Source organism: Suncus etruscus, chromosome 18, assembly GCF_024139225.1.
Source record: "Suncus etruscus isolate mSunEtr1 chromosome 18, mSunEtr1.pri.cur, whole genome shotgun sequence".
Lineage (NCBI taxonomy): Eukaryota > Metazoa > Chordata > Mammalia > Eulipotyphla > Soricidae > Suncus > Suncus etruscus.
Genome location: NC_064865.1, coordinates 37,001,030 through 37,025,058, shown reverse-complemented (window position 1 = coordinate 37,025,058; position 24,029 = coordinate 37,001,030). Strand labels below are relative to the sequence as shown.

The 24,029-nt window shown below is 45.6% G+C and overlaps 2 protein-coding genes across 2 annotated transcripts; one reads left to right on the top strand and one right to left on the bottom strand.

The window, feature by feature from the left end:
* Positions 1-2,565: 2,565 nt before the first annotated feature.
* PSMB9 (proteasome 20S subunit beta 9) lies at positions 2,566-8,458 on the bottom strand. The gene is made up of 6 exons (XM_049764729.1): positions 8,396-8,458; positions 5,948-6,015; positions 4,944-5,075; positions 3,628-3,757; positions 3,248-3,389; positions 2,566-2,730 (listed from the first exon to the last, which is right to left on the bottom strand). The coding sequence occupies exons 1-6, from the start codon at positions 8,453-8,455 to the stop codon at positions 2,603-2,605; spliced, it is 660 nt and encodes a 219-aa protein (XP_049620686.1). The 5' UTR covers positions 8,456-8,458; the 3' UTR covers positions 2,566-2,602.
* A 671-nt stretch (positions 8,459-9,129) lies between these two features.
* On the top strand, positions 9,130-23,023 carry TAP1 (transporter 1, ATP binding cassette subfamily B member). The gene is made up of 11 exons (XM_049764790.1): positions 9,130-9,670; positions 10,102-10,216; positions 10,345-10,475; positions 13,013-13,218; positions 14,093-14,290; positions 18,491-18,619; positions 18,768-18,956; positions 19,643-19,816; positions 20,035-20,197; positions 20,355-20,491; positions 22,512-23,023. The coding sequence occupies exons 1-11, from the start codon at positions 9,130-9,132 to the stop codon at positions 22,722-22,724; spliced, it is 2,196 nt and encodes a 731-aa protein (XP_049620747.1). The 3' UTR covers positions 22,725-23,023.
* Positions 23,024-24,029: the final 1,006 nt, after the last annotated feature.

Below are 24,029 nucleotides of genomic sequence, written 5' to 3'. Positions count from 1 at the left end.
ACTCAGGAGTTTTAACTTGTTCTTCACTCAGGAATGACTCCTGGTGGTATTTTGGGGAGCATATGGAATGACAGGGATAAAACCTGGATCCGTTGCAATCAAGGCAAGTACCCTACCCACTGTACTATTGGTCCAGTCTCTGGTTTCATTTTTTCTTATCTTCTCTCTTCCTTTCTCTCTAGAACTTGCTTCTAGTATACTCTCAGGAGGCTTTTGTTGTAGTAATGGGATCAATAAACACTTATTATTTTGGGGGGTCAGGGGGGACCTTACCAAATAGTACTCAGGGGTCCTGGAGGAACTACCAGTGATTCTCAGCCAACTGATGGTTCAGTGCAAGGGCTCAAGGATGTGATGCTACAGTGCTGGAGATACATGATGATGCTCAGGCACCACGTGGTTCTGGGAACCATACTCAGGTCAGGCACATGTACCTTAACTGCTGTACTATCTCCTGTTCCATTAAATTATTACTTTAAACTTCACAACAAATTTACTATTATGGCAAGAAGGAACACAAGACACATATTTTTTAATTATCCCCCTCAGTAAACTGCAAAATGTCAAAGCCATGGGTTTATTGTGGAGTATGCTATATTTGTACAATTACCATGTGAGTGGAAAAGACAGCAGAAATTTCCTGGATCGCTGATGAGTATTTCTATTCATTAGCTTTAAAATTTTTAAAAAAATATCTTTATTTAAGCACCATAATTACAAACATGTTTGTAGTTGGGTTTTAGTTATATATATATAACTATATAACTATATATATATATATATATATATATATATATATATATAACCCTTCAGCAGTGCAACATTCCCACCACCAATGTCCTCTATCTCCCTCCTCCTTATTCTTTTTAACAGCTCACTTATTAGTAAACCACCACTCTTAGCGCTGTAAAGCACCACACCAGAGGAGTTCAACACCTTCATTTGCCAGATGAGAAAGTTGGATTTCACAGAAAAGGACTGTTTTGTCACTAAACTAGTATGTGCAAAGATTAGACCAATGATGCTTGGCTTGGTTAATGCAGTTGCTCATGCACTGGTACCCATCTCCGTAGTACCAGCTAATCTTATGGGATAATTAATGCAGATAAAAGAGGGGATGCTTATGGGTTGGAAGGATAGCACAGCAGTAGAGTATTTGCCTTGCACACTGCCAACCTGGGACAGACACGGTTTGATCCCCAGCATCTCATATGTTCCATGAGTCTTCCAGGAGAGATTTCTGACACAGAGCCAGAAGTCACCCCTGAGTACTGCCATGTGTGGCCCCCAAACAGAAAAAAAAATAAAAAAGAGGGAATGCTTATGAACCTTGAGGGAATGAGTAGTTTATGAAGTGGTCAAGAAAAGGTCTATAATAAGCTAAATCCCAGATCTCAGCTTTTTAATTATGTTTTTTTTGGGTGATACTTGGCTGTAGTCAGGAATTTCTCTTGGCTCTGAGTTCTGGGATCATTTCTGGTGTGGATCAGGAAAACATAGAGTGGTGCCCGGGACCCCTGTTTGCCATGTACAGTGCTATTTCTCTAGCCCCAAGTTCTTAGCTTTTGTATTTTCTGTGCCTGGCCAAGTGACTTCACTCTTAGTAATCTTCATTTGTCCTTAAGTAGAAGTATCACTAGTCTGTATGTGAGATTTTCTTCTTTGGGTTTAAGTAATGTTGTAATCATTATTTTCTGGAAGGTACAGGGAGCCATACCCAGTTGTGCTCAGATCTTCTGGCTTTGGATCCAGGGATTACTCCTGGTAGTGCTCTGGGGACCAAATATTGCCAAGGATAAAACCTAGACCAGTGACATGCAAGGCAAGTGCCCTCTTTACTGAACTATCTCTCTAGCTACTCTAAGTGATGAGTTTCCACTTTGTTTTCTTTTGGCGTAACACCTAGCAGTGTTCAGGGGCTACTTATGGTTCTCTGTTTGAAGTTCATTTTTTGCACCCGTTGGATAACCATGTGGTGCCGGAGATCAAATCTAGGCCGCCTGCATGCAAAGCATATGCTCAGTCTGTTGAGTCTTTACTCTGGTTCTAAATGAAGTTAATAAGCATTTAGTCAATATCTAGCTTAGTAAGTATAGCTTTTTTTGATTATTATGTTCTTCAAAATCCACAAGCCTCTTCTCAAAATTTAAGCCCCTGTTATGAATTACTATCTAATCTGAACAAATGAATTATAAAAGGAAATATTTCACACTTTTAGCTAATCTCCTGTGCATAGTTGTCTTATATATACTTGTCAGTCTGAGCTTTACTGAACTCCATCCCCTTTCTCACACCTTCATTCTGTGGGCATCAAAATGAAACCTTTTATTGTCATAATTTTTTCAAATCACTTAATTACCCATTAAATGCCATTTTTATGGACAGGATTCTTTCTAGTTTCTGTGTCACTTCTCCACTGTACCTGCACTGTTTTAGGGGAGACTACGGCACACAAAAGATCTGCTGACATTTTGGGCAAAGAGCCTCATTCCCATCTTGATTCAGCTCTCTGGGCACCATCTTCCATTGACCAGACCAGGTTCTGTTCCTAGATTTTTTTTTTATTTTATTATAAAATAAGAAAAAGAAATCTGAAGAAGATTCATTCATCATAGAATTTTGGCAACTCATTGCCCAAGATTACTCGATGATCCACACCAGCAGCTGTGATAGTGACCAGGTAGATGACACCACCACTAGACCCATCGCGGTTCATGGCCAGAGCAATAGCTGGAGAAAGTTCCAGGTTAGAGAGAGGAAGAGAGAGAACGGCTTAGCTTCTAAAATCTTTTCTTTCCTTCTTGTCTAGATTCCTACTACAAACTCAAGTCTCAAAAACCATCTTCTTGAGAGGCATAGTGCTAGCATGATCATCTGGATTTTAAAAATGCCTTTATCCTGCTGCCCATGGTCTCCATACTCCCATGATGCTCAACTTCAAGTTAAAGACACCTGAAAAAGCAACTCACAAATCCCTGACTTAACCATCTGCTTCCAGGCTATCCCCAGCACACTTTCTTAAGGCAGTGAAAAATCTTAAGTTGATGTTCTTAGACCAGTCCTGTTCATGCTGTTTGTTTTGGTTTTCCAGTGACTTTAGTTTTTGTTTCTCGCCCCACCCACTGACAAAAGTGTTTGACGTTAAACTAAGTGATCGCTCACCCATGTAGTCTTTCTCTTTTTCCTCACATTCCACCTCTCTGCCAAGTTGTAAACCCTCCCTGATACCTTCCACCATGGAAATTACCATTGGTAGTGAAGCGCCTGCACTCCTCAGGGGTCATGCCTGGCTTATATTCTGCGTCCACATAACCGTAGATGTAGGTGCTGCCAGAGCCTCCGATGGCAAAGGGCTGCCGAATCAGCATTCCGCCCAGGGTCCCATAAACCTGGAGGAGGCAGCCACATCTCAGCTCAAGAAATCAGTGATCCTCTCCTTCCCAATGAGATAAGGAAATGTTTTCTACTTTTGCAACGAAGCCCCGGGAATCTATACTCACTGTCAACGAGACTACTGGATATGTCTAGAGGCAGTGCCTTTGGAACTCATCAGTGTTTGGAACTTATAATGTGACATCCCTCTGAAGGATGGGATCTCTGGGAGGGAGAGTTTTAGGATACACTGACCTGGCCCCCTTCACGGTGATCCCAACCAGTCACCATGAGATGTGCGGACAGGTCATCCCGATACTTATAGGTGATATTTTTCACCACATTTGCAGCAGCCAGAACAAGTGGGCGTTCTTCCAGTTCCACCCTGAAAGAAATATTAGAAATATTAGAAATATTAGTCAGTAGGAATTCCCGAGCTTCTGACTCCTGTGTGTGCCATTACCATCACCCCTGCCAAGGGACACCAGAAAATGTATCAATTCAAACTCCAACTCCCTCCCACAGGTACAGGAAGAATGTCTCACATGTTCTGAGACAGGTAAGAAATGTCAGATTCCGGGGCCGGAGAGATAGCATGGAGGTAAAGCGTTTGCCTTTCATGCAGGAGGTCATCGGTTCGAATCCCGGCGTCCCATATGGTCCCCCGTGCCTGCCAGGAGCAATTTCTGAACCTGGAGCCAGGAATAACCCCTGAGCACTGCCGGGTGTGACCCAAAAACCAAAAAAAAAACCAAAAAAAAAAAAAAAAAAAAAAAAAAGAAAGAAATGTCAGATTCCCCCTCCTTCACTGGCCTATACAATCCCTCCACCACATATGAACCCCATCTCCCCTAAGTGACTTAGGGGGGTGCTCTTTACATGACTGTAATCATACAACAATAATCATGTTTGTAATCACGGTGTTTAAATAAAGATAAAGAAAAAAAAACTTAAAAAAAAAAAGATGCCATAAAAAAGTTAGCCAAAGTTACTCTAGGTAAAATTCTCTGCTGCCTATTGTTCACTTCCTTCTTTAAATTATAAAAAGTATTTTGGTTTTTGAGATTCTTAGTAAATATTCTTTTTACTTAAAAAAAAAAAAGAAATGTCAGATTCCCCCTCCTTCACTGGCCTATACAATCCCTCCACCACATATGAACCCCATCTCCCCTAAGTGACTTAATTCTTTCTTTGTTGCAAGAGCCCTGACCTTACAGGTAAAATCAGATAAGCTTTGCTTCTGCCCCAATGGCCTTGGTTTCTCATAGCTTATGGTGGTTCTGTTGAGCCACATTATCCTTGTCTACTTTATGACTTATATGAAGGTAGCGATTTATAATTTGCAAGCTGCCTTCACATATACCATTAGACTCTCAGGAGAACTATCTGATAAGGTAAGGGACCTACTATTAGCCCCACTTATCAAATGCAGAAACCAGATCTGAGAGATTCAAGTGGCAATTTAAAGCCAGCAAAAGCAGGAGCTGAAATAAAAATCTTTCATTTTTAGTGGCAAGGCTTCTGGAGAGCTCAGGTGGGATTTTAGGGTGTGAAGATACCAGGTCTCATACCCATGAAGTTCCAGCTGGTAGGCAGCCATGTCAGCCACGGCCTGGGCATCGGCAGCAGAACCCGAGAGTGCACAGTAGATGCGATCATGCAGGGGAGACAGCTTGTCAAACACTCGGTTCACCACAGCCTCTCTGTCAGGAACAAAAGGCATCATCAACTGTAGAGTTGTGTGAGTTTTTGAGGTTCATCATCTAGAGTTTATTGTATTATTTGACAAGAGAATAGCCCTGGAATGCAGGAGAGGTGATGTGATGCTTTGATTCAAGAGGGAGCAAAACTCAAGTAAGTCAAGCACTGCAAGTCTTCATCGAAATTAAACTACTTTCAGGGCTTAGATCTTGGAAACAAATAAAAAACCCACTTAGAATAATGTTATTCTTACTAATCTTTTTTTGTTATAATCATATAAAAATTATGTGTTTAGGGATGGAGAGATAGTACAGTGGGTAGGGCCTTGAAGTTTGCCTTGCAGCTGGTCATCCGGGTTTGATCCAGGCATTCCATATGGCCCCAATCACCGCTAGAAGTGATCCCCTAATGCAGTAAGCCCTGAACACCATTGGGGAGTCTCAAACACCAAAAATAATTATATGTTTATGAAATATACAGTGACACAGGTCTACCCCTAAATTTTTGCATTTGAGGAAACTGGTCAGGGAAAAGAAACAAAATTAGTACAACACGTGATGGAATAGAAACTTAGAACCTGCTAGAAGAACCAACCTCTTTCCTTTCTTGAAACACAGATGGACAGAACAGCCTCTCAAATTACATTCCCTTCTCAGACATTCTTCTCACGGAAAGGCCATACATGCCTTCAGACTGCAGATTCCTCTCCAGCATTCAGAGACCTGAGCACTCACTGGCTAGCTTATTACTGTTGCTTTTCTGAAAGGTAAACTCCATTCTCTAAAGCCTCACTTTCTTCATGAACAGGTATTAAAAGCATGTGCCTGGGTCCATTGGATTCTTCCCCAAAGTACCCCAGTTCACCAGTACTTACCCTGCAGATACCCGGGAATCTGAACCCACTACAACGCCCCCATCAAATTCAACTGCCATGATGGTGGTCTGCAGAGACACAGCAAGTGAAATGTCAGGGCAACCAGAGTCTAGACTGCCTTCTTATTTTAAAAAAATATTTGAGGGATGGCCACATCTGGTGGTGCCCAGAAGTTAGTCCTGATCTTATCCCCCAGGTATCACTCCTGAAATTTCTGGGAGCCCATATGGGGTTCAAACCCAGGTTGGCTACATGTAAGGTTTAACCATTGCATCCCCCAGTGTCCCCTCTTGTTCCCAACCAGAAAACATTCCCAGAGATGGTGACCACTCAGGATTATAAAGTGACCCAGGGTGGAGTCCACTCCCAGTATAAGGTTTGCTCTTCATCTTCTCTTTTCCATCGATCGTCTCCAGGAACATAACAGTCAGGCTGAGATACAGCACAGGGAGAACTGAATCATAAAGCTCTCAGGTTCCTAAGTGGAATCTTTTCCACTATAAAGTGAAATGAGATGAGGCTTATTGCTTGCCTGAAGGGAAGGACTCCACAGGACACTTTCAAGCCCTATGAAGAAGTTACACAGTCACTCACCTCCAGCCCACATTCTTGTAGGAGCAGATGGAGAGCAAATCTAATGTTATAGATTAGGAAGCAAGATCCTAGTTCTTTTGGGGTCTTTTGAATACCCAGAAGTGACAGATTTAAATATAAGTGAGCTCTTTTAGTTTAGTGATCAAACATACAGGGGGTCAGTGAACCAGGTCAAGAACCAAGGTAGGGGAGATGTTAAAAACAACAGAAGACCATCTGAAAATTTCATTGGTGGGGCTGGGGAGATATCTCAGAGTTAGAGTACATGCAAGCACGTGGAAATCCTAGGTTTGATCCCTGGCGCCACATGGGCCTCCTCCAGCCCACTTGCACCAACCTCGAGCACTACTGGGAATGTCCCTACCGAGGGCTGGAGAGACCATACAGGAGTATGCAGTTTGCCTTGCATGCAACCCCTGGCACCACATATGGTCTCGAAGGCCCTGTCAGGCGTCATTCCTGAGCAAAGAGCCAGGAGTAAACCCTGAGCACTGCAAGGTATGGCTCAACAACGAAAAAATAGAACAAAAAAGATTTCACTTAAGTATTTCTGACCAAGAGGTAATTAGAAATCTTAGTAGCCACAAGATGAGATCTGGATGGAGTGGATTTGAGTGGGAAGTGTGAGCTGACGTTCGAAGTCAGGAAAATTCACCACGGAAAGGAATTCAGAAGTGAAGGAAGATAAATAACGCTACAAGCTTTCTACTCTTTTTGAGTAGGAAAGTCTTAAAGAGCCTTGGTTTAAATGAGGAAACTGAGTCACAGAGAGGACAAATGACTTCTCTAAGGTCAAGCATAGTTAATATTTAACCTGGGTCGAAAATCCAGGCCAATAACCGCCTGATTTTGACTTTTACTCCCCACTATCCAGGGAAGAGATTCCCTCTTTCCTCCCCAACTCGACTCTTCCACAGGAGTCCATCAAGGAGGATGGCCTCCATGCACAACTGCCTTGAATGTGCTTTCTAGCAAACTAGTTTGTCTGAGATAGAAAGCAGAGAACTGGGGCAGTCTATCACAAAGGGGGTCCCAAGTCGGGGGAGGGTGGGTGGGTCGCTGGGGGCGGTGGTGGCAATAGCCTGGAGCCCAAACCAGCCAACTACCCCTTCCAGACGCTCGGCCAGCACGAGTCCCGCAGCAGAGAGGAGGGGAGCGTGGGAGTGGACAGGGACACCCAAAAAGAAGCAGGGGAGACCAGGGCTCCCTAGTCAAGCTGCAGAAACGCACCACCAGTACCCCTGAAAGGCCCCTATCAGTGCCGGGCACAACGATGAACGGTCCGCATGATGAGCAGTGCCCCCATGTCTCCTCTCCTAAGCGCTTCTTCATACGGGGCAACGGACCCCAAAAGCTTTCAGCGCCTTCTCCAACCTGTTGAACACCCCCACTCTGCAGTTCTGAAAGTGAAAGAGCTTCAAAACAGCTTCCCCTTGACGCTTGCAGCTAAGCCTAAGTACCCCTTCCCCACCCAAACCCTTCTCTGGCCCCTAGAATTACCCACTGTAGAATAGCAAGTAGAGATAGCATAGTGGCGTTTGCCTTGCAAGCAGCCGATCCAGGACCTAAGGTGGTTGGTTCGAATCCCGGTGTCCCATATGGTCCCCCGTGCCTGTCAGGAGCTATTTCTGAGCAGACAGCCAGGAGTAACCCCAGAACACCGCCGGGTGTGGCCCAAACAAACAAACAAACAAACAAACAAACAAACAGACAGACAAACAAAGCAAGTAGAATAAATCGTGCCTGCACTGGGTGCTACCAGCTACCTCCTCCCTCTGCATTCACTCCTCGACCGTCCCAGGGTCTCCCGGTCTTCCCAGTTCCCCCCACCCACCTCCAACCCCAGGTCATTACCCCGGTGTGGACTTCTCCGGTGCGGGGAAAGTCCCCGCTTGGTGCTCCGATCCGCAACATCCCAGTCCTGCGCTCACTCCTGGCTCCTGGGGCTCAGATTTGCAGCCTGGGACAGCGCTCGGCGCGCGGCCTGCAACCCCGCCCCTTCTTCTATGCCCACCAGGGGGCGCCCGCGCCTGCGCGCGAGGATGTGCGCCCCGAGTCCAACCTGCACGGGGCAGATCTGCCCGGAGACAGATGACGACGCCCAGGCCTGCTAGAGGCGACTGGCGGGGAGTCTCCGGTGGAGCCCGGAGAGGAGGCGCTGCGCCCTAAGGCGGGGCCGGTGGGCGTGATGGAGCAGATAGGGTACCAAGGCTGTTTGCACCCCAAACCAAGATCTGGCCACACAGCCTCTCCCCTGGCTTGCCCGGGCTGGCCGGGCGCCCAGTGGGCGTTCCTGGCGAGCTGTGCCGCTTTCATTTTCTCTTTCCCCTAAATAGCTCTTTTCTAGCCAGAGCCACCAGGCTGAGGCGGTTCCTGGGACTTTCCTGGGCTCATCCCACTGCAAGCCCAACTCCTGCAAGCCACCAATCCCGGCTTTTTTTTTTTTTTTTTTTGCAGGCCCGTCCCTCACTGACCCGGCCATTCCGGAGAGACGCGCCCAGCTGGGACCTCAAGCCATTCAGGCTCTCCGCATCCTCATGGCTGAGCCGGGTTCCCCCACTTTTGGGGGGTGCCCGGGCTTCTCCAGAATGCCGCAACCTTGGATAGGCTTAGCTCTGTTGCTTCTTGCCGACTGGATGCTGCTCCGGCCCGCGCTGCCCAGTTTCGCCTCCCGGCTGGTGCCCACCGCGCCGCCGCTGCTGCGGGTGTGGACGGTGGGGCTGAGCCGCGGGGCTGTGCTGTGGCTAGGGGCGCGCGGGGTCCTCAGAGTTCGTGCCCAGGCTCCGACAGCAAAAGCCCCGGGCTGGCTGGCGGCTCTGGTGCCCTTGGTGGTGGCCCTGAGCTTGGCCCTGCCCGGCCTGGCTACGTTCCGAGCGCTGAGCGCCTGGGGAACCGTCGGGGACACGGATGGCACCAGGCTCCTGCACTGGGGAAGTCGCCTCGACGCGTTCGTCCTCGGCTACGCCGTCGCCCTGCCCGCCGCTGCCCTGTGCCATAAACTCGGGGGCCTCTGGGCGCCCGGGGGTCTCGGAGGGTCCGGGGAAACGGTGCGTCGGCTTCTGGGCTGTTTGGGCTCTGCCACCCGCCGCCTCCCTCTCATCTTGGCCTTCTTGATCTTATCCTGTCTCGGTAAGGGCGATGGTCAGGTGCTCCCCTAGGGATGTACCCCGAATCTGGGCAAGGGAGTAATAGAGTGAGGGGGCTAGTGTGGGTTGTAGCAGCTCGGGTTTGAGGGGCGCGCTCCAGGAAGGACCCTACAGCCGTGGGATGGTTAAAGGTCAGGGATCCTGGACTCTCCCCAGCATTGTTGCACTGGTTCCTAATCAGGAAGGCCTTTCCTCTGGAGTGCCACATGGTCACCCCAGTACCTTATTCCCTACGATCTTCTTTCTCTGAGCTTGGGGGGATTTGAGATGGGAGATCCAGTTGCAGAATTGGGACCTCTATGTCTCCTGTCCCCCAGGAGAGTAGTGAGGGTTGGTGGGGGGCAGGCAGTCTGGTTGGAGCTGACCAGCTCGCACTTGGCATTTCTGACCAAGGATCTTTCACTTCCTCCGCAGGGGAGATGGCTATTCCCTTCTTCACTGGCCGCCTCACTGACTGGATCCTGCAAGATGGTGCAGGCCCGGCCTTCACCCGAAACTTGACCCTCATGTCCGTTCTCACCATTTCCAGGTCTGGGAATGGGACCCCAATGAAGAGGGAGCAAGAAGTGGAGATTCCAATCGGAAGTGATCTGTGGGAAAACCCGGAGTCTCCCCTCTCCCCATCTGATGGCCCCCCTTTCCTCTCTGTCTCCCCAGTGCGGTGCTGGAATGTCTGGGCGACTGCATCTATACCAGCACCATGGGCCAAGTGCACAGCCTTCTGCAGGGAGACGTGCTCCGAGCTGTCCTGCGCCAGGAAACAGAGTTTTTCCAACAGAACCAAACAGGTTTCTCCAGAAAGACCCCTTCATTCCATCTCCCTTCACTCTCCTTAACCTATATGTTTTTTTACTTGTCACCTTGACATCACATATGCTCTCTGTGTCCATGTATGAACACTTCGTTGTTTATCTTGGGAAGGGAGCACTCCTAAACAGTGCATAGGAGAACCAGGGGCTCCACCAGTGATCCCTGACCAGCCAGGACATCGGTTTAGAGCAACAACTCTGAGAATGTGAAGTAATATTGGGGGTCATCAGGGCTGCACCCGAGGGGACCATGTGGTGCTATGAATCAAACCCAGATCAGGCATATGCAAGGCATAATTCATTGGACTATCTCTTGCTTCCATGTTGTCTTATTTTTTAAATTTATTTATTTAATTAATTTATTTATTTTTATTTTATTTATTTTATTTTTTGGTTTTTGGGCCACACCCGGCGGTGCTCAGGGATTACTCCTGGCTGTCTGCTCAGAAATAGCTCCTGGCAGGCACGGGGGACCATATGGGACACCGGGATTTGAACCAACCACCTTTGGTTCTGGATCGGCTGCTTGCAAGGCTAACACCGCTGTGCTATCTCTCCGGGCCCTATTTATTTTTATTTTTAACATTCCCACCACCAATGCACCCCATCTCCCTCTATCCACACCTTTCCTGCCTGTATTTGAGACAGGCTTTTTTTTTTTTTTTTTTTTGGTTTTTGGGCCACACCCGGTAACGCTCAGGGGTTACTCCTGGCTATGCGCTCAGAAGTCGCTCCTGGCTTGGGGAACCATATGGGACACCGGGGGATCTAACCCCGGTCCGTCCTAGGCTACCGCAGGCAAGGCAGGCACCTTACCTCTAGCGCCACCGCCCGGCCCCCCCCCCTTTTTTTTTAAAAGTAAAAACAGGTTTCATTTTAGGGGGGAGGAGAGAGGATAAAAAAGGGCAAAGAATAACACATTCAAGAGAGAGCACAGAGGAAGTACCAACACACAGACCAGCCTGAAAGTTTACATCTCAAGAGGGGAGATCTAGGTGACATGCTCGGCACCATGCGAATAGACCAACAATACATTCACTTATGCAGCACCAACACATGGACTCGGAGAAGACATGCTCAGTCTTTTCTTACTGTTTTTGGAAAAGTTATTATAGGTACCATGGTTTGCAATACTGTTAATGATAGGATTTCATGTGTAATAATTCCTCACCTTACTCTCCCCAGAATGGCCACTTTCCCTCCACCATTGTCCTAGTGATCCCTCCCGCCAACTTAATCTATCATCTCCTCCCCTACTTTACTTACTCTTTTTCTGGGGTTACTTCTGTCAATGCTCAGGGGTTATTTCTGGCAATGGTATTTAGGGGACCTTATAAAGCTGGGAATCGGACCTGGGTTGGCCCTGCGCAAGGCAAACACCGTACGTGCTATACTATTGCTCCAGTCCAGTTGTGCACCTTAAGAAAGCCGACTTTTTCCATCTAGGATTTTCCCCATAAGTGTAGGTGTATCCCAGTATGTGTATTTAAATAGAAGTCACTGAATTTCAAACTTGGAAACTTTGTGATCACACAGTGCAACTGCCTTATTTTACAGAGAAGCAAATTGAGGCCTAGACCCTAAATGCTGAACCTTATGCGGTAACTTTTTTTTTTTTTTTATTTTTTATTTTTTATTTTTGGGCCACACCTGGTAATGCTCAGGGGTTACTCCTGGCTATGTGCTCAGAAGTTGCTCCTGGCTTGGGGGACCATATGGGACACCGGGGGATCGAACCGCGGTCCGTCCAAGGCTAGCGCAGGCAAGGCAGGCACCTTACCTTTAGCGCCACCGCCCGGCCCCCTTATGCGGTAACTTAAGGATACAAACTTGAATATAGAAGCCGAGACCTTGCTTTCTAATCCCCGAGTAACTGATTCTGAGCAGCATCCTCCAGCTCTGTTCTCCATCTAGCATAAGCTCTTCCCCTCTTTTGTACAACCTGGGATCTATATGTTCCTTCAGGGGGAGAAATCTGCCAAAGTGGCAGAAATGTACATGAACAGAAATTTCCTTGAGTTTAAAATGGGCTTTTTGGTTAGGAGAAACAGATCTCAGCACATGCTTTGCATGTGGGAGACAAAGATTCATTCTTCAGTACCACAAGCACTGTCAGGAGCATGAAGCCGGGAGCAGTACATACCTGAGTACTGCCAGGTATGATAATCCTCCTCCCCCAAAATTCATAGGCCAGACTTTTCCTCTCTAATATTTATTCATGCTTCATTGAGACCTCCAAAACTCCCTAAATCCTCACCTTATCTTTTTTGTTTTTGTTTTGGGGTCCCACCTGGCAGTGCTTAGTACTCACTCCTGGTGGTGCTCAGGGGACCATATGTGGTGTTGGGGATCAAACCTGGATTGGTCATAGGCAAGGCAAATGCCCTACTTCTTGTACTATGCCTCCAGCCTGCCTCCTCTCTCATCCTCCACATGCTGCCATCTTATTATTGCTAATCCCTCCCTCATGCTCAGCCACCCTTTCACTCCACTGTCTTTTCTCCACTTCCTGGCAGGTGCCATTACATCAAGGGTGACAGAGGACACGTCCACCATGAGTGAATCTCTGAGTGAGAAGCTGAACTTACTGCTGTGGTACCTGGTGCGGGGTCTGTGTCTCCTGGGGTTCATGCTCTGGGGGTCACCGACTCTCACCATGGTCACCCTGCTCTCCCTGCCTCTGCTCTTCCTTCTGCCGAAGAAGCTGGGAAAATGGCAGCAGGTTTGTCCTAGGAGTTGGCTCCCTGTATACAGACCCTCATTTGTTAGACTCATTGAAAACAATTTCTTTAAAATTTCTTTCTGTTAGACTTTCCTTCCACCCTCACTGATTGTCCATCTTCATGAGCCTCCTTCTCCTGTAGCCTGTGTTCTCGGTGCTGCTCTTGATGTTTTCAGCTTTCCCTCCTAACTCCTGCTCATATTTCTCTTATGAGATATGATCACCTGAGCTGAAGAGATAATACAGTGGGGAGGTCCTTTCCTTGAATGTGGTGACTTTGGTTCGATCCCTAGCACAAAAATGATCGCCGGAGCACAGAGCCAGGAGTAAGCCCTGAGCACGATTGGGTGTGGTTTATCTTCCCCTCCAGAAAAGAATCTCATCATTAGTCTTAATTTTAAGAACTGTGATTCTTTATGACCCTTCCTTTCCTCTATATCTCTCTTCTCTCTCTTGCCCTATTTATTTTTGGTTTTTGGATCACACCCAGCAGTTCTCATGGATTACTCCTGGTTCTGCACTCAGAAATTGCTCCTGGCAGGCTCAGGGGATGATATGGGATGCTGGGGATCAAACCCCTATTCATCCAGGGTCAGCTGCATGGAAAGCAAATGCCTTACCACTGTGCTGTCATTTTGGCTCTTTCTTTTTTTTTGAGGGGGATTATTTTTTAGTGTTGGGAATCATCTGGGTTGGCCATGTGGAAGGCAAGTACTGTGCTCACTGTCTCTTAAGTACCAGGGGTGGGGGATAGTTTACCTCTTCTATTCCTTTGCCTCTTCTTACCTCCAACCGGGTAGCATAGCATAGGTAGCATTAGTGTTCCTGCTGGGTTTCCAACCCTCTGTGACATCTCTTTTCCATATCTCCATAGTCCATAGCAGTAAAGGTACAAGGATCTCTGGCAGAATCCAGCCAGGTGGCCATCGAGGCGCTGTCTGCCATGCCTACAGTTCGAAGCTTTGGCAACGAGGAGGGTGAGATCCAGAAGTATAGGCAAAAGCTACAGGACTTGCAGAGCCTCAGCCACAAGGAGGCCCAGGCCTACGCAGTGAATCTCTGGACCACCAGTGTGAGTATCTAATAATGAGTCCTTAGTCCTTTGTTTCCCAAAAGCCTCAGCTCCATTTTCCTTCACATGTGCTACTTTATACTGCTCTAGTACTGAGCAATGGTTGCTTCTGTGTTCTCATTAAGGACTCTGAGACTCAATTATGGACTCTGTATTCCTAACCTTTCATTTTTTTTACATACACTAGATCAGGGGTCTCAAACTCAATTTACCTGGGGGCCGCAGGAGGCAAAGTCAGGGTGATCCTTGAGTGCAAAGTCAGTAGTAAGCCTTGAACATTGGGGGGTGTGACCCAAACAACTAAAACAAAACAAAACAAAAAAAGATTCCACTAGGGCAGGGCCACAAAATGTATGGAGGGCCACAAATGGCCCGTGGGCCGCGAGTTTGAGACCCCTGCACTAGATGGTTTCCTTTCACTGTGGTATATAAAGATCACTCAGTCCTCATGTGATCTAGTCCCGCTCTCTTCCTTTGCTTTTTACAAAATCTTCTCCATTTTCCTATGTAAAATGTTCCCCAAACAAGGGGATGATGGTTACAGTGATTACCATAAGAATTTTCATTGTGGGGCCGGAGAGATAGCATGGAGGTAGGGTGTTTGCCTTTCATGCAGAAGGTCATTGGTTCGGATCCCGGCATACCATATGGTCCGCCCGTGCCTGCTAGGAGCGATTTCTGAGTGTGGAGCCAGGACTAACCCCTGAGAGCTGCCGGGTGTGACCAAAACAAACAAACAAACAAACAAATAAAAAAACCCCAAAAGCCAACAACAAACAAACAAAAAGAATTTTAATTGTGTGTAATTGAAGAAAAACCCAGGGGCGTGCTATGGCTTTTTCTTCCTTTCTATCCATTGAAACTGCTGCTATTACTAGTAGGGAAAGGATTTTATAGCTCCTTTGATTCTGATTCCTTGAGCTCCTTGAGCTAGTCTTTCTTTTTTTTGGGTCACACCCAGCAGCGCTCAGGGGTTACTCCTGGCTCTACGCTCAGTAATCTCTCCTGGCAGGCTCGGGGGACCATATGGGATGCCAGAATTCAAACCACTGACTTTCTGCATGCGAGGCAAATGCCTTACCTCCATGCTATCTTTCTGGCCCTGAGCTAGTTTTTCTTATTTATTTATTTATTTTTATTTTTTATAATTATCTTTATTTAAACACCATGATTACAAATGTGATTATAGTTGTATGATTACAGTCATGTAAAGAACACCCCCTTCACCAGTGCAACATTCCCACCACCAATGTCCCAAATCTCCCTCCTCCCCACCCCCCACCTGTACTTGAGACAGGCTTTCTACTTCCCTCACTCATTCACATTGTTATGATAGTTTTCAGTTTAGTCATCTCTCCAACTGCACTCATCACTCTATGTGATGAGCTTCATGTCATGAGCTGCACCTACCAGCCCTCATCTCTCTTGTCTCTGAGATACTGTTAAAAATGTCTTTCATTTTTCTTAAAACCCATAGATGAGTGAAACCATTCTGTGTCTTTCTCTCTCCCTCTGACTTACTTCACTCAACATAATAGATTCCATGTACATCCATGTATAGGAAAATTTCATGACTTCATCTCTCCTGACGGCTGCATAGTATTCCATTGTGTATATGTACCACAGTTTCTTTAGCCACTCATCTGTTGAAGGGAATCTTGGTTGTTTCGAGAGTCTGGCAATTAAATAGCGCTGCAATGAATATAGGTGTAAGGAAAGGATTTTTGTATTGTATTTTTGTGTTCCTCGGGTATATTCCTAGGAGTGGTATAGCTGGATCGTATGGAAGTTCAATTTCCAGTTTGTGAAGGAATCTCCATATCGCTTTCCATAAAGGTTGTACTAGATGGCATTCCCACCAGCAGTAAAAAAGAGTTGCTTTCTCTCCACATCCCTGCCAGCACTGCTTGTTTTCCTTTTTTTGTGATGTGTGCCAATCTCAGTGGCGTGAGGTGGTACCTCATAGTAGTTTTGATTTGCATCTCCCTGACGATTAGTGATTTTGAGCATCTTTTCATGTGCCTTTTGGCCATTTGCCTTTCTTCTTTTCCAACGTGTCTGTTCATTTCTTCTCCCCATTTTTTGATGGGATTAGTTGTTTTTTTCTTGTATAGTTCTGTTAGTACCTTGTAAATTTTGGATATTAGTCCTTTGATGAGTATTGGGTGAATAATTTCTCTCACTCAGTGGGTGGCCTTTGTATTCTGGGCACTATCTCCTTTGAGATGCAGAAGCTCCTCAGCTTAATATAGTCCCATCTGTTTATCTCTGTTTCCACTTGTTTGGAGAGTGCTGTCTCCTCCTTAAAGATGCCTTTAGTCTCAATGTCCTGGAGTGTTTCACCTACATGTTGTTCTATATACCTTATAGTTTCAGATCTGATATCAAGGTCTTTAATCCATTTGGATTTGACCTTTGTACATGGCGTTAGCTGGGGGTCTGAGTTCACTTTTTTTGCAAGTGGCTAACCAGTTGTGCCAACACCACTTGTTGAATAGGCTTTCTTTGCTCCATTTAGGATTTCTTGCTCCTTTATCAAAAACTAGATGGTTATATGTCTGAGGGACATTCTCTGAGTACTCAAGCCTATTCCACTGATCTGAGGGTCTGTCTTTATTTCAATACTATGCTGTTTTTATAACTATTGCTTTGTAATACAGCTTAAAATTGGGGAAAGTAATGCCTCCCATATTCCTTTTCCCAAGGAGTGCTTTAGCTATTTGAGGTTGTTTATTGTTCCAAATGAATTTCAGAAGTGTTTGATCCACTTCTTTGAAGAATGTCATGGGTATCTTTAGAGGAATCGCATTAAATCTGTACAATGCTTTCAGAAATATTGCCATTTTAATGATGTTGATCCTGCCAATTCATGAGCAGGGTATGTGTTTCCATTTCTGCGTGTCCTCTCTTATTTCTTGGAGCAGTGTTTTATAGTTTTCTTCGTATAGATCCTTCACATCTTTAGTCAGGTTGACTCCAAGATATTTGAGTTTGTGTGGCACTAATGTGAATGGGATTGTTCTCTTAATGTCCATTTTTTCCCTATCATTATTAGTGTATAAAAAGGCCATTGATTTTTGTGTGTTAATTTTGTAGCCTGCCACTTTGCTATATGAATATATTATTTCTAGAAGCTTTTTGGTAGAGTCTTAGGGTTTTCTAAGTAGAGTATCATGCCATCTGCAAACAGTGAGAACTTGACTTCTTCCTTTCCTATCTGGATTCCCTTGATATCTTTTTCTTGCCTAATCGCTATAGCAAGTACTTCCAGTGCTATGTTGAATAGGAGTGGTGAGAGAGGACAGCCTTGTCTTGTTCCAAAATTTAGAGGGAAGGCTTTTAGTTTTTCTCCATTGAGGATAATATTTGCCACTGGCTTGTGGTAGATGGCCTTAACTATATTGAGAAAGGTTCCTTTTATTCCTATCTTGCTGAGAGTTTTCATCAAGAATGGGTGTTGAACCTTATCAAATGCTTTTTCTGCGTCTATTGATATGACCATGTGATTTTTATTTTTCTTGTTGTTTATGTTGTGTATTATGTTGATAGATTTACGGATGTTAAACCATCCTTGCATTCCTGGGATGAAACTTACTTGATCAAAGTGGATGATCTTCTTGATGAGGCACTGGATCCTATTCGCCAGGATTTTGTTGAGGAACTTTGCATCTGTGTTCATCAGGGATATTGGTCTGTACTTTTCTTTTTTGGCAGCATCTCTATCTGGTTTTGGTATTAAGGTGATGTTGACTTCATAAAAGCTATTTGAAAGTGTTCCTGTTTTTTCAATTTTATAAAAGAGCCTGGCCAAGATTGGTAGTAGTTCCTCTTGAAAGGTTTGAAAGAATTCATTCGTGAATCCATCAGGGCCTGGGCTTTTGTTTTTGGGCAAATTTTTGATTACGGTTTTAATTTCCTCAATAGTGATGGGGGTGTTTAGATATGCTACATCTTCTTTATTCAAGCGTGGAAGGTTATATGAGTTCAAAAATTTATCCATTTCGTCCAGGTTCTCATATTTAGTGGCGTAGAGTTTCTCAAAGTATTCTCTGAATACCCTTTGAATCTCTGCAGTATCTGTAGTGATCTCCCCTTTTCCATTTCTAATACGCGTTATCAAGTTTATCTCTCTCTTTTGCTTTGTTTGCTTTGTGAACTAGTTTCTCTTACCATAACCCTCTCTCTCTCATGTCCCCACAGATCTCAGGGATGTTGCTCAAGGTGGCCAGCCTGTATATAGGTGGACAGCTAGTGACTAGTGGGACTGCCAGTAGTGGAAGCCTGGTCACATTCGTTCTCTATCAGATCCAGTTCACCACAGCTGTTGAGGTAAGGTTCCTGTAGTTTCACTACTAATGTTTTTCCTGTTCCATCCCAGTACTGTCCCTGCCACTTTCCTTCCCTCTGCTTCTCACATCACATTACTCTGACTAGCGATTAGGCATCTCAACCTGCTCTCACTGCCCTTTCTCTCCAGGTACTGCTCAACACCTATTCCAGTGTACAGAAGGCAGTGGGATCCTCAGAGAAAATATTTGAATATCTGGACCGGATTCCTCGCTGCCCTGCCAGTGGTGTGTTGACTTCTGTAAACCTGGAGGGTGTTGTTGAGTTCCGAGATGTCTCATTTGCCTATCCAAATCATCCAGATGCCCTTGTATTGCAGGTACAACTTAAAAGTCCTTTCATTCTACCAACCATCCCAATTCTACCATCCTAAAGATGTTTCCTGTCCCCTTATCCCTTAGCCACACAAGGAGATCCCTTCTAACTCTTCAAAGGTGAAAAAAGAATCAGCTGAGTAGAATTTCTCAACATTTTCCCCATCATATTTCTTTCCTATGCTCCCCTGTTTTACTAGTTGACCCTTTAGTCTTGTGCCATGACCTCCTTCCATTTATGATGTTTTCCTTATGGCTTTTTTGGAATATCCTGGGATCCCACAGGGGCCATATGCCCAGGGTTGAGAAATGCTGATGGAACCCATCAGATTGCCTCAAACTCAAGAACAGTGTGGCTTTCTGAGCAGAATCGGAGAGGAGACTCTCAGAGAGAAGGTTCTTATATTTTGTGGAATTGCTGGAGTCAGATGGCGTCACCAGTTTTATATCTTCCCTTTCCTTTGGTTATTTGGAGGATGCTCTTCCCTCCCTGTTTTCTCTTGATGCTGTGCCATCTTTGTTCTTGTCTTTTCAAAAAAATCGAAAATTTGTCCTTGCAGGAAGTAGATGTTTCTTGTTTTCTCCTATTTTGTCTGTTCCCTGGTGAGACACTTTACAATATGGAACCAATCTGACAGTCTCTCAGTCAGGGTCTTTGTTACCCCTCATGGTGTGATGCTCTGGTTTTCAGGGACTGACATTCACCCTGCGCCCTGGTGAGGTGACTGCACTGGTGGGGCCCAATGGATCTGGGAAGAGCACAGTGGCTGCGCTGCTGCAGAATCTGTACCAGCCCATGGCAGGAAAGCTGCTGCTGGATGGGGAGCCCCTTTTCCAATATGAGCACCGCTACCTGCACACAAAGGTGAGCATAAAGGTGACACATGGGCTAATTTGAACTGGCATAAGAAAATTGTCCTCATGTCCTAACAGAGCATGCTCTCTTTGTGCTCTAAAGGGGGTTCTGGGCTGGTGGGCTTGAGGTGAAGATGGGGGTGTGAGAGAAGGATCGAACTTAGGTGGGTCACATGCAAAGCAAGTACCCTGCCCATCTCCAGTCCCTGGTTCATTACATTCAATCAGGTGGCTGCGGTGGGCCAGGAGCCACACTTGTTTGGAAGAAGCTTTCGAGAAAATATTGCCTATGGCCTGCTACAGAAGCCAACTATGGAAGAAATCACAGCTGTTGCCATGAAGACCGGAGCCCATGATTTTATTTCTAAATTACCTCATGGCTATGACACAGGTGCCATATTTTCACACATTTCTCGTCTTTGCCTTTACTGACTCCTAATGGCTTTGCCTCTCTGTTCCCTGGTTTCTCCTGCCCCACTGACACACTTGGAAGATGTGAGATTGTGTTCTGCTGACTGTTCTCATGTCCTTGACTTTTGTGTCTGCAGAGGTAGGTGAGTCTGGGAGCCAGCTGTCAGGGGGTCAGCGACAGTCAGTGGCTTTGGCTCGAGCCTTGATCCGGAAACCACGTGTTCTCATCCTGGATGATGCTACCAGTGCTCTGGATGCAGTCAGCCAGTCAAGGGTGAGTTTCCTCCATAGTTTCTCTCTCCATCTGGGTTCCCTCCTCACTCTGCCTCTGTTAGTTAGACCAACATTTTAGTTTTTTTTTTTTAAACCAGTGCTTTTAATTCCCTCTCCCTTTTTTTTCAATTTTTATTTTTGGGGCCACACCTGGTGTAGCATGAAATAATTAACGATGGGGCTGGATGGTGGTGGATGGCGATGGATTTCTTTCCATGGCTCAGCAACCCCCATGAACCGGCGGGTCCCAGGCCCAGGTGAAAGGCGGAAATCAGACTCATCCAGAGACAGGCATCAGGAAGCATTAACTTTATTCATGCCCTATTCACCACATGTGTGTGGCCTATCTCATAACCTTTTAAGCAATCAGCCATTCTAGGCTAGCCCTGCGTCTTATCTCCTGTTAGCCATCTTCCCTTTGGGCTCCATGCTGGTCAAAGACCAGAACACAGAGGCCCCCAAAGCCAGGGATCTCAGCAGGGCCGAAAGGGCAAAAGCCCCTAATCCCCTGGCTTCCGAGTTTATCTACCTATTCCAAGACCCCTCTCAGGAATGGGCCGGGTCTTGCAGGTAAGGTCACACCTATTATCCAGTTCCCAAGACCCCTCCCAGAAATGGATGGGTCTCAGATATGTACCCTACAACCTGGTATGTTCATAGATTATTCCTAGCTCTGCACTTAGGAATTACTCTTGGTGGTGATCAGGGGACCATATGGAATGCCAGGGATCAAACCCAGCTTGGTTGGGTACAAGGCAAATGTGCCACCTGCTGTATTGTCACTCTGACTCCTAATTACTTTTTTGAATTGAATTTCTCCTCCATATGTTAAAAGATAATCAGTTAAGGGGTCTTTCTATGGACTCTAAATTCAAACATGAAAAAGATCCTCCGAATAATATTGATATTAAATGAGCCAGGAGCTGTGCGTGTGACATTACACTCCTTTATCGATCATGCATGCTTGTAAGCTGGGAGTTGTTCTCCTCATTTTATGGATGCTAAATGAGAAAATGGGGAATAGGAGAAGTTGAATAAGCAGAACTTGGACCCAAACTCAGCTCCACTTGACCTGAATGTTCATGGTCCTTGCCACTGAGTTACATTTCCTTAGAAAAAAAACCCAGTAGACAGACATTTACAGGTAGCACTCACAGTTTTTCACAGTTGGGCCCCACTGGGCAGGCATATTTACCATAGCAAGACTCTGGAAACAACCAAGATGCCCTTCAACAGACGAATGGGTAAAGAAACTGTGGTACATATACACAATGGAATATTATGCAGCTGTCAGGAGAGATGAAGTCATGAAATTTTCCTATACATGGATGTACATGGAATCTATTATGCTGAGTGAAATAAGTCAGAGAGAGAGAGAGAGAAATGCAGAATGGTCTCACTCATCTATGGGTTTTAAGAAAAATGAAAGACATTCTTGCAATAATAATTTTCAGACACAAAAGAGAAAAGAGCTGGAAGTTACAGCTCACCTCAGGAAGCTCACCACAAAGAGTGATGAGTTTAGTTAGAGAAATAACTACATTTTGAACTGTCCTAATAATGAGAATGTATGAGGGAAATGGAGAGCCTGTTTAGAGTACAGGCGGGGGTTGGGTGGGGAGGAGGGAGACTTGGGACATTGGTGATGGGAATGTTGCACTGGTGATGGGTGGTGTTCTTTACATGACTGAAACCCAAACACAATCATGTATGTAATCAAGGTGTTTAAATAAAAAAAGAAAAAGAAAAAAAAAGAAAAGAAACCCAGGATTCTCCATTCATAAGTCTTTCACTCTTTTCTTAGGGGTTTACCCATGAATCTGGCTTTCATCCCACTGTTGTCACCTCATTAAATGTCCCTTAAGAAACCAAAGGTTTAGTGGGAAAGCTCTCAGAACAAAATTCTTCCATATTTTGAGGATTTCTAGCTTGGGCAGGCAGTGATCCCCCTGAATTCTGGAATAGGATGGCTGCTGGCCAGGACGAGGCCTCCAGCTCTGACCCAGTCTGACCTTTCTCAGGTGGAGCAGCTCCTGTATGAGAGCCCAGAGCGAGTCTCTCGGACTGTGCTTCTCATCACCCAGCGTCTCAGATCTGTGGAACAGGCTAATCACATCCTCTTCCTGGACGGAGGCACCATCTGTGAGGCCGGAACCCACCAGCAGCTCATGGAGAAACAGGGTCGCTACTGGACCATGCTGCAGACCCCTGGTGGGACGGAGGTCCTGGAATGAAAGACTTCTCAGACTTCTCTATGGTGCAATAGTTTGGGAATCAAGATCTTTATGGAGCTGGAGTAGGCCTGTGCTCCTAGGAGAAGATACACATTAAAGCAGCCTGCTGGACTGCCTCGAATGCTTCCCCCTCTAAGCTCCTCTCGATATTACAGAGTTCTTGGAAAAGAGTCTGAAATAAGAAAGGGAAGATTATTACTTCCCAGATATGACCAAGGGCTTATGAGCAGATGTTGGGCCATATGTACATGTAGATTGTTAATATTTATAATAAAGTCGGTGTTTTCTTTTGTTTGTTTGTTTTTAAACCAGGACTTCTCGATTTCTTTTTTTGGTCTGCGAATGACATTTTTTAAATATAAAAATCTTTTATTTAAGCACCATAATAACAAGCATGATTGTAGTTGGGTTTCAGGCATAAAGAGTGTAATGTATCTTCGCTGTTAACTTTGCTGGGTATTTGTGAATCCAAGAACAGTTTCCAGAATGAGAAATTACTTCCCATCCCCTTGTCCCCTTTTGGGGGAAGACCTTGGTAATATTTATCCGAAGCAAATAATAATCCACACAGACAAGAAGGATAGGGCGTAAAAGATTGGGCAAGGAGAGTGAGAGAATCCTCCTGCAGCCGGCAGCTTTCGCAAAAGAACCCCTCTCCCCTGTCCATCAAGCTATTTATTGCCAACTCCACAGCGCCCCACCTGGAAGGGCTAGATGGGGCAATAGTCACAGAACAATCCTAAGGAAACACTTTTATATACAACAATTCCAAGAAAAATCTTATGGAAACTTTTTCATATACTACAAAAGAGAACACTCCCCCCCCCCTTCACCAGTGCAAATTTCTCTCCACCAGTACCCCCTCATCCCCCACCCCTGCCCGCATTCGGGACAGGCATTCTACTTATCTCACTCATTAACATTGTCATGCTCGTTGTTAGTGTAGTTATTTCCCTAACAGCATTCACCACTCTTTGGTGAGCTTCATATTGTGAGCCAGTTCTTTTGGCCCTTAAACTCTAATGTCTCTGTCCTTATTACAATAATGTCATTGATTTCTTAGTGCATCAAGCAATGGCAGGTCTTTTGCGGACTTTTTAGGAATCTGCTCTCACCTTTCTTCGTCTTCAGTATGACAGTTCTCAAAACACCATTTTATTTCTTCTCCCTGTTCTCTGTTTCTAAGGTTGCCCCATTATTTCCCATTCCTCCCCAAATTAACTCCCCCTCAATCCCCACAATCCCCTTGAGCCCCCACAATTCCCCTCAAGGATGAACCAGTTTGGACACAGCGCTCTTCAGGGT

Bases quoted from the DNA above. Each gene is read 5' to 3' on its own strand.
- PSMB9 (XM_049764729.1), bottom strand. From the start codon at position 8,455: ATGTTGCGGATCGGAGCACCAAGCGGGGACTTTCCCCGCACCGGAGAA. The intron at 6,016-8,395 runs GTAATGACCTGG...GTGTCTCTGCAG, and splicing joins CCGGAGAAGTCCACACCGGG to ACCACCATCATGGCAGTTGA. The intron at 3,758-4,943 runs GTATGAGACCTG...TATTTCTTTCAG, and splicing joins TACCAGCTGGAACTTCATGG to GGTGGAACTGGAAGAACGCC.
- TAP1 (XM_049764790.1), top strand. From the start codon at position 9,130: ATGCCGCAACCTTGGATAGGCTTAGCTCTGTTGCTTCTTGCCGACTGG. The intron at 13,219-14,092 runs GTTTGTCCTAGG...ATATCTCCATAG, and splicing joins AGCTGGGAAAATGGCAGCAG to TCCATAGCAGTAAAGGTACA. The intron at 20,198-20,354 runs GTGCCATATTTT...TTGTGTCTGCAG, and splicing joins ACCTCATGGCTATGACACAG to AGGTAGGTGAGTCTGGGAGC.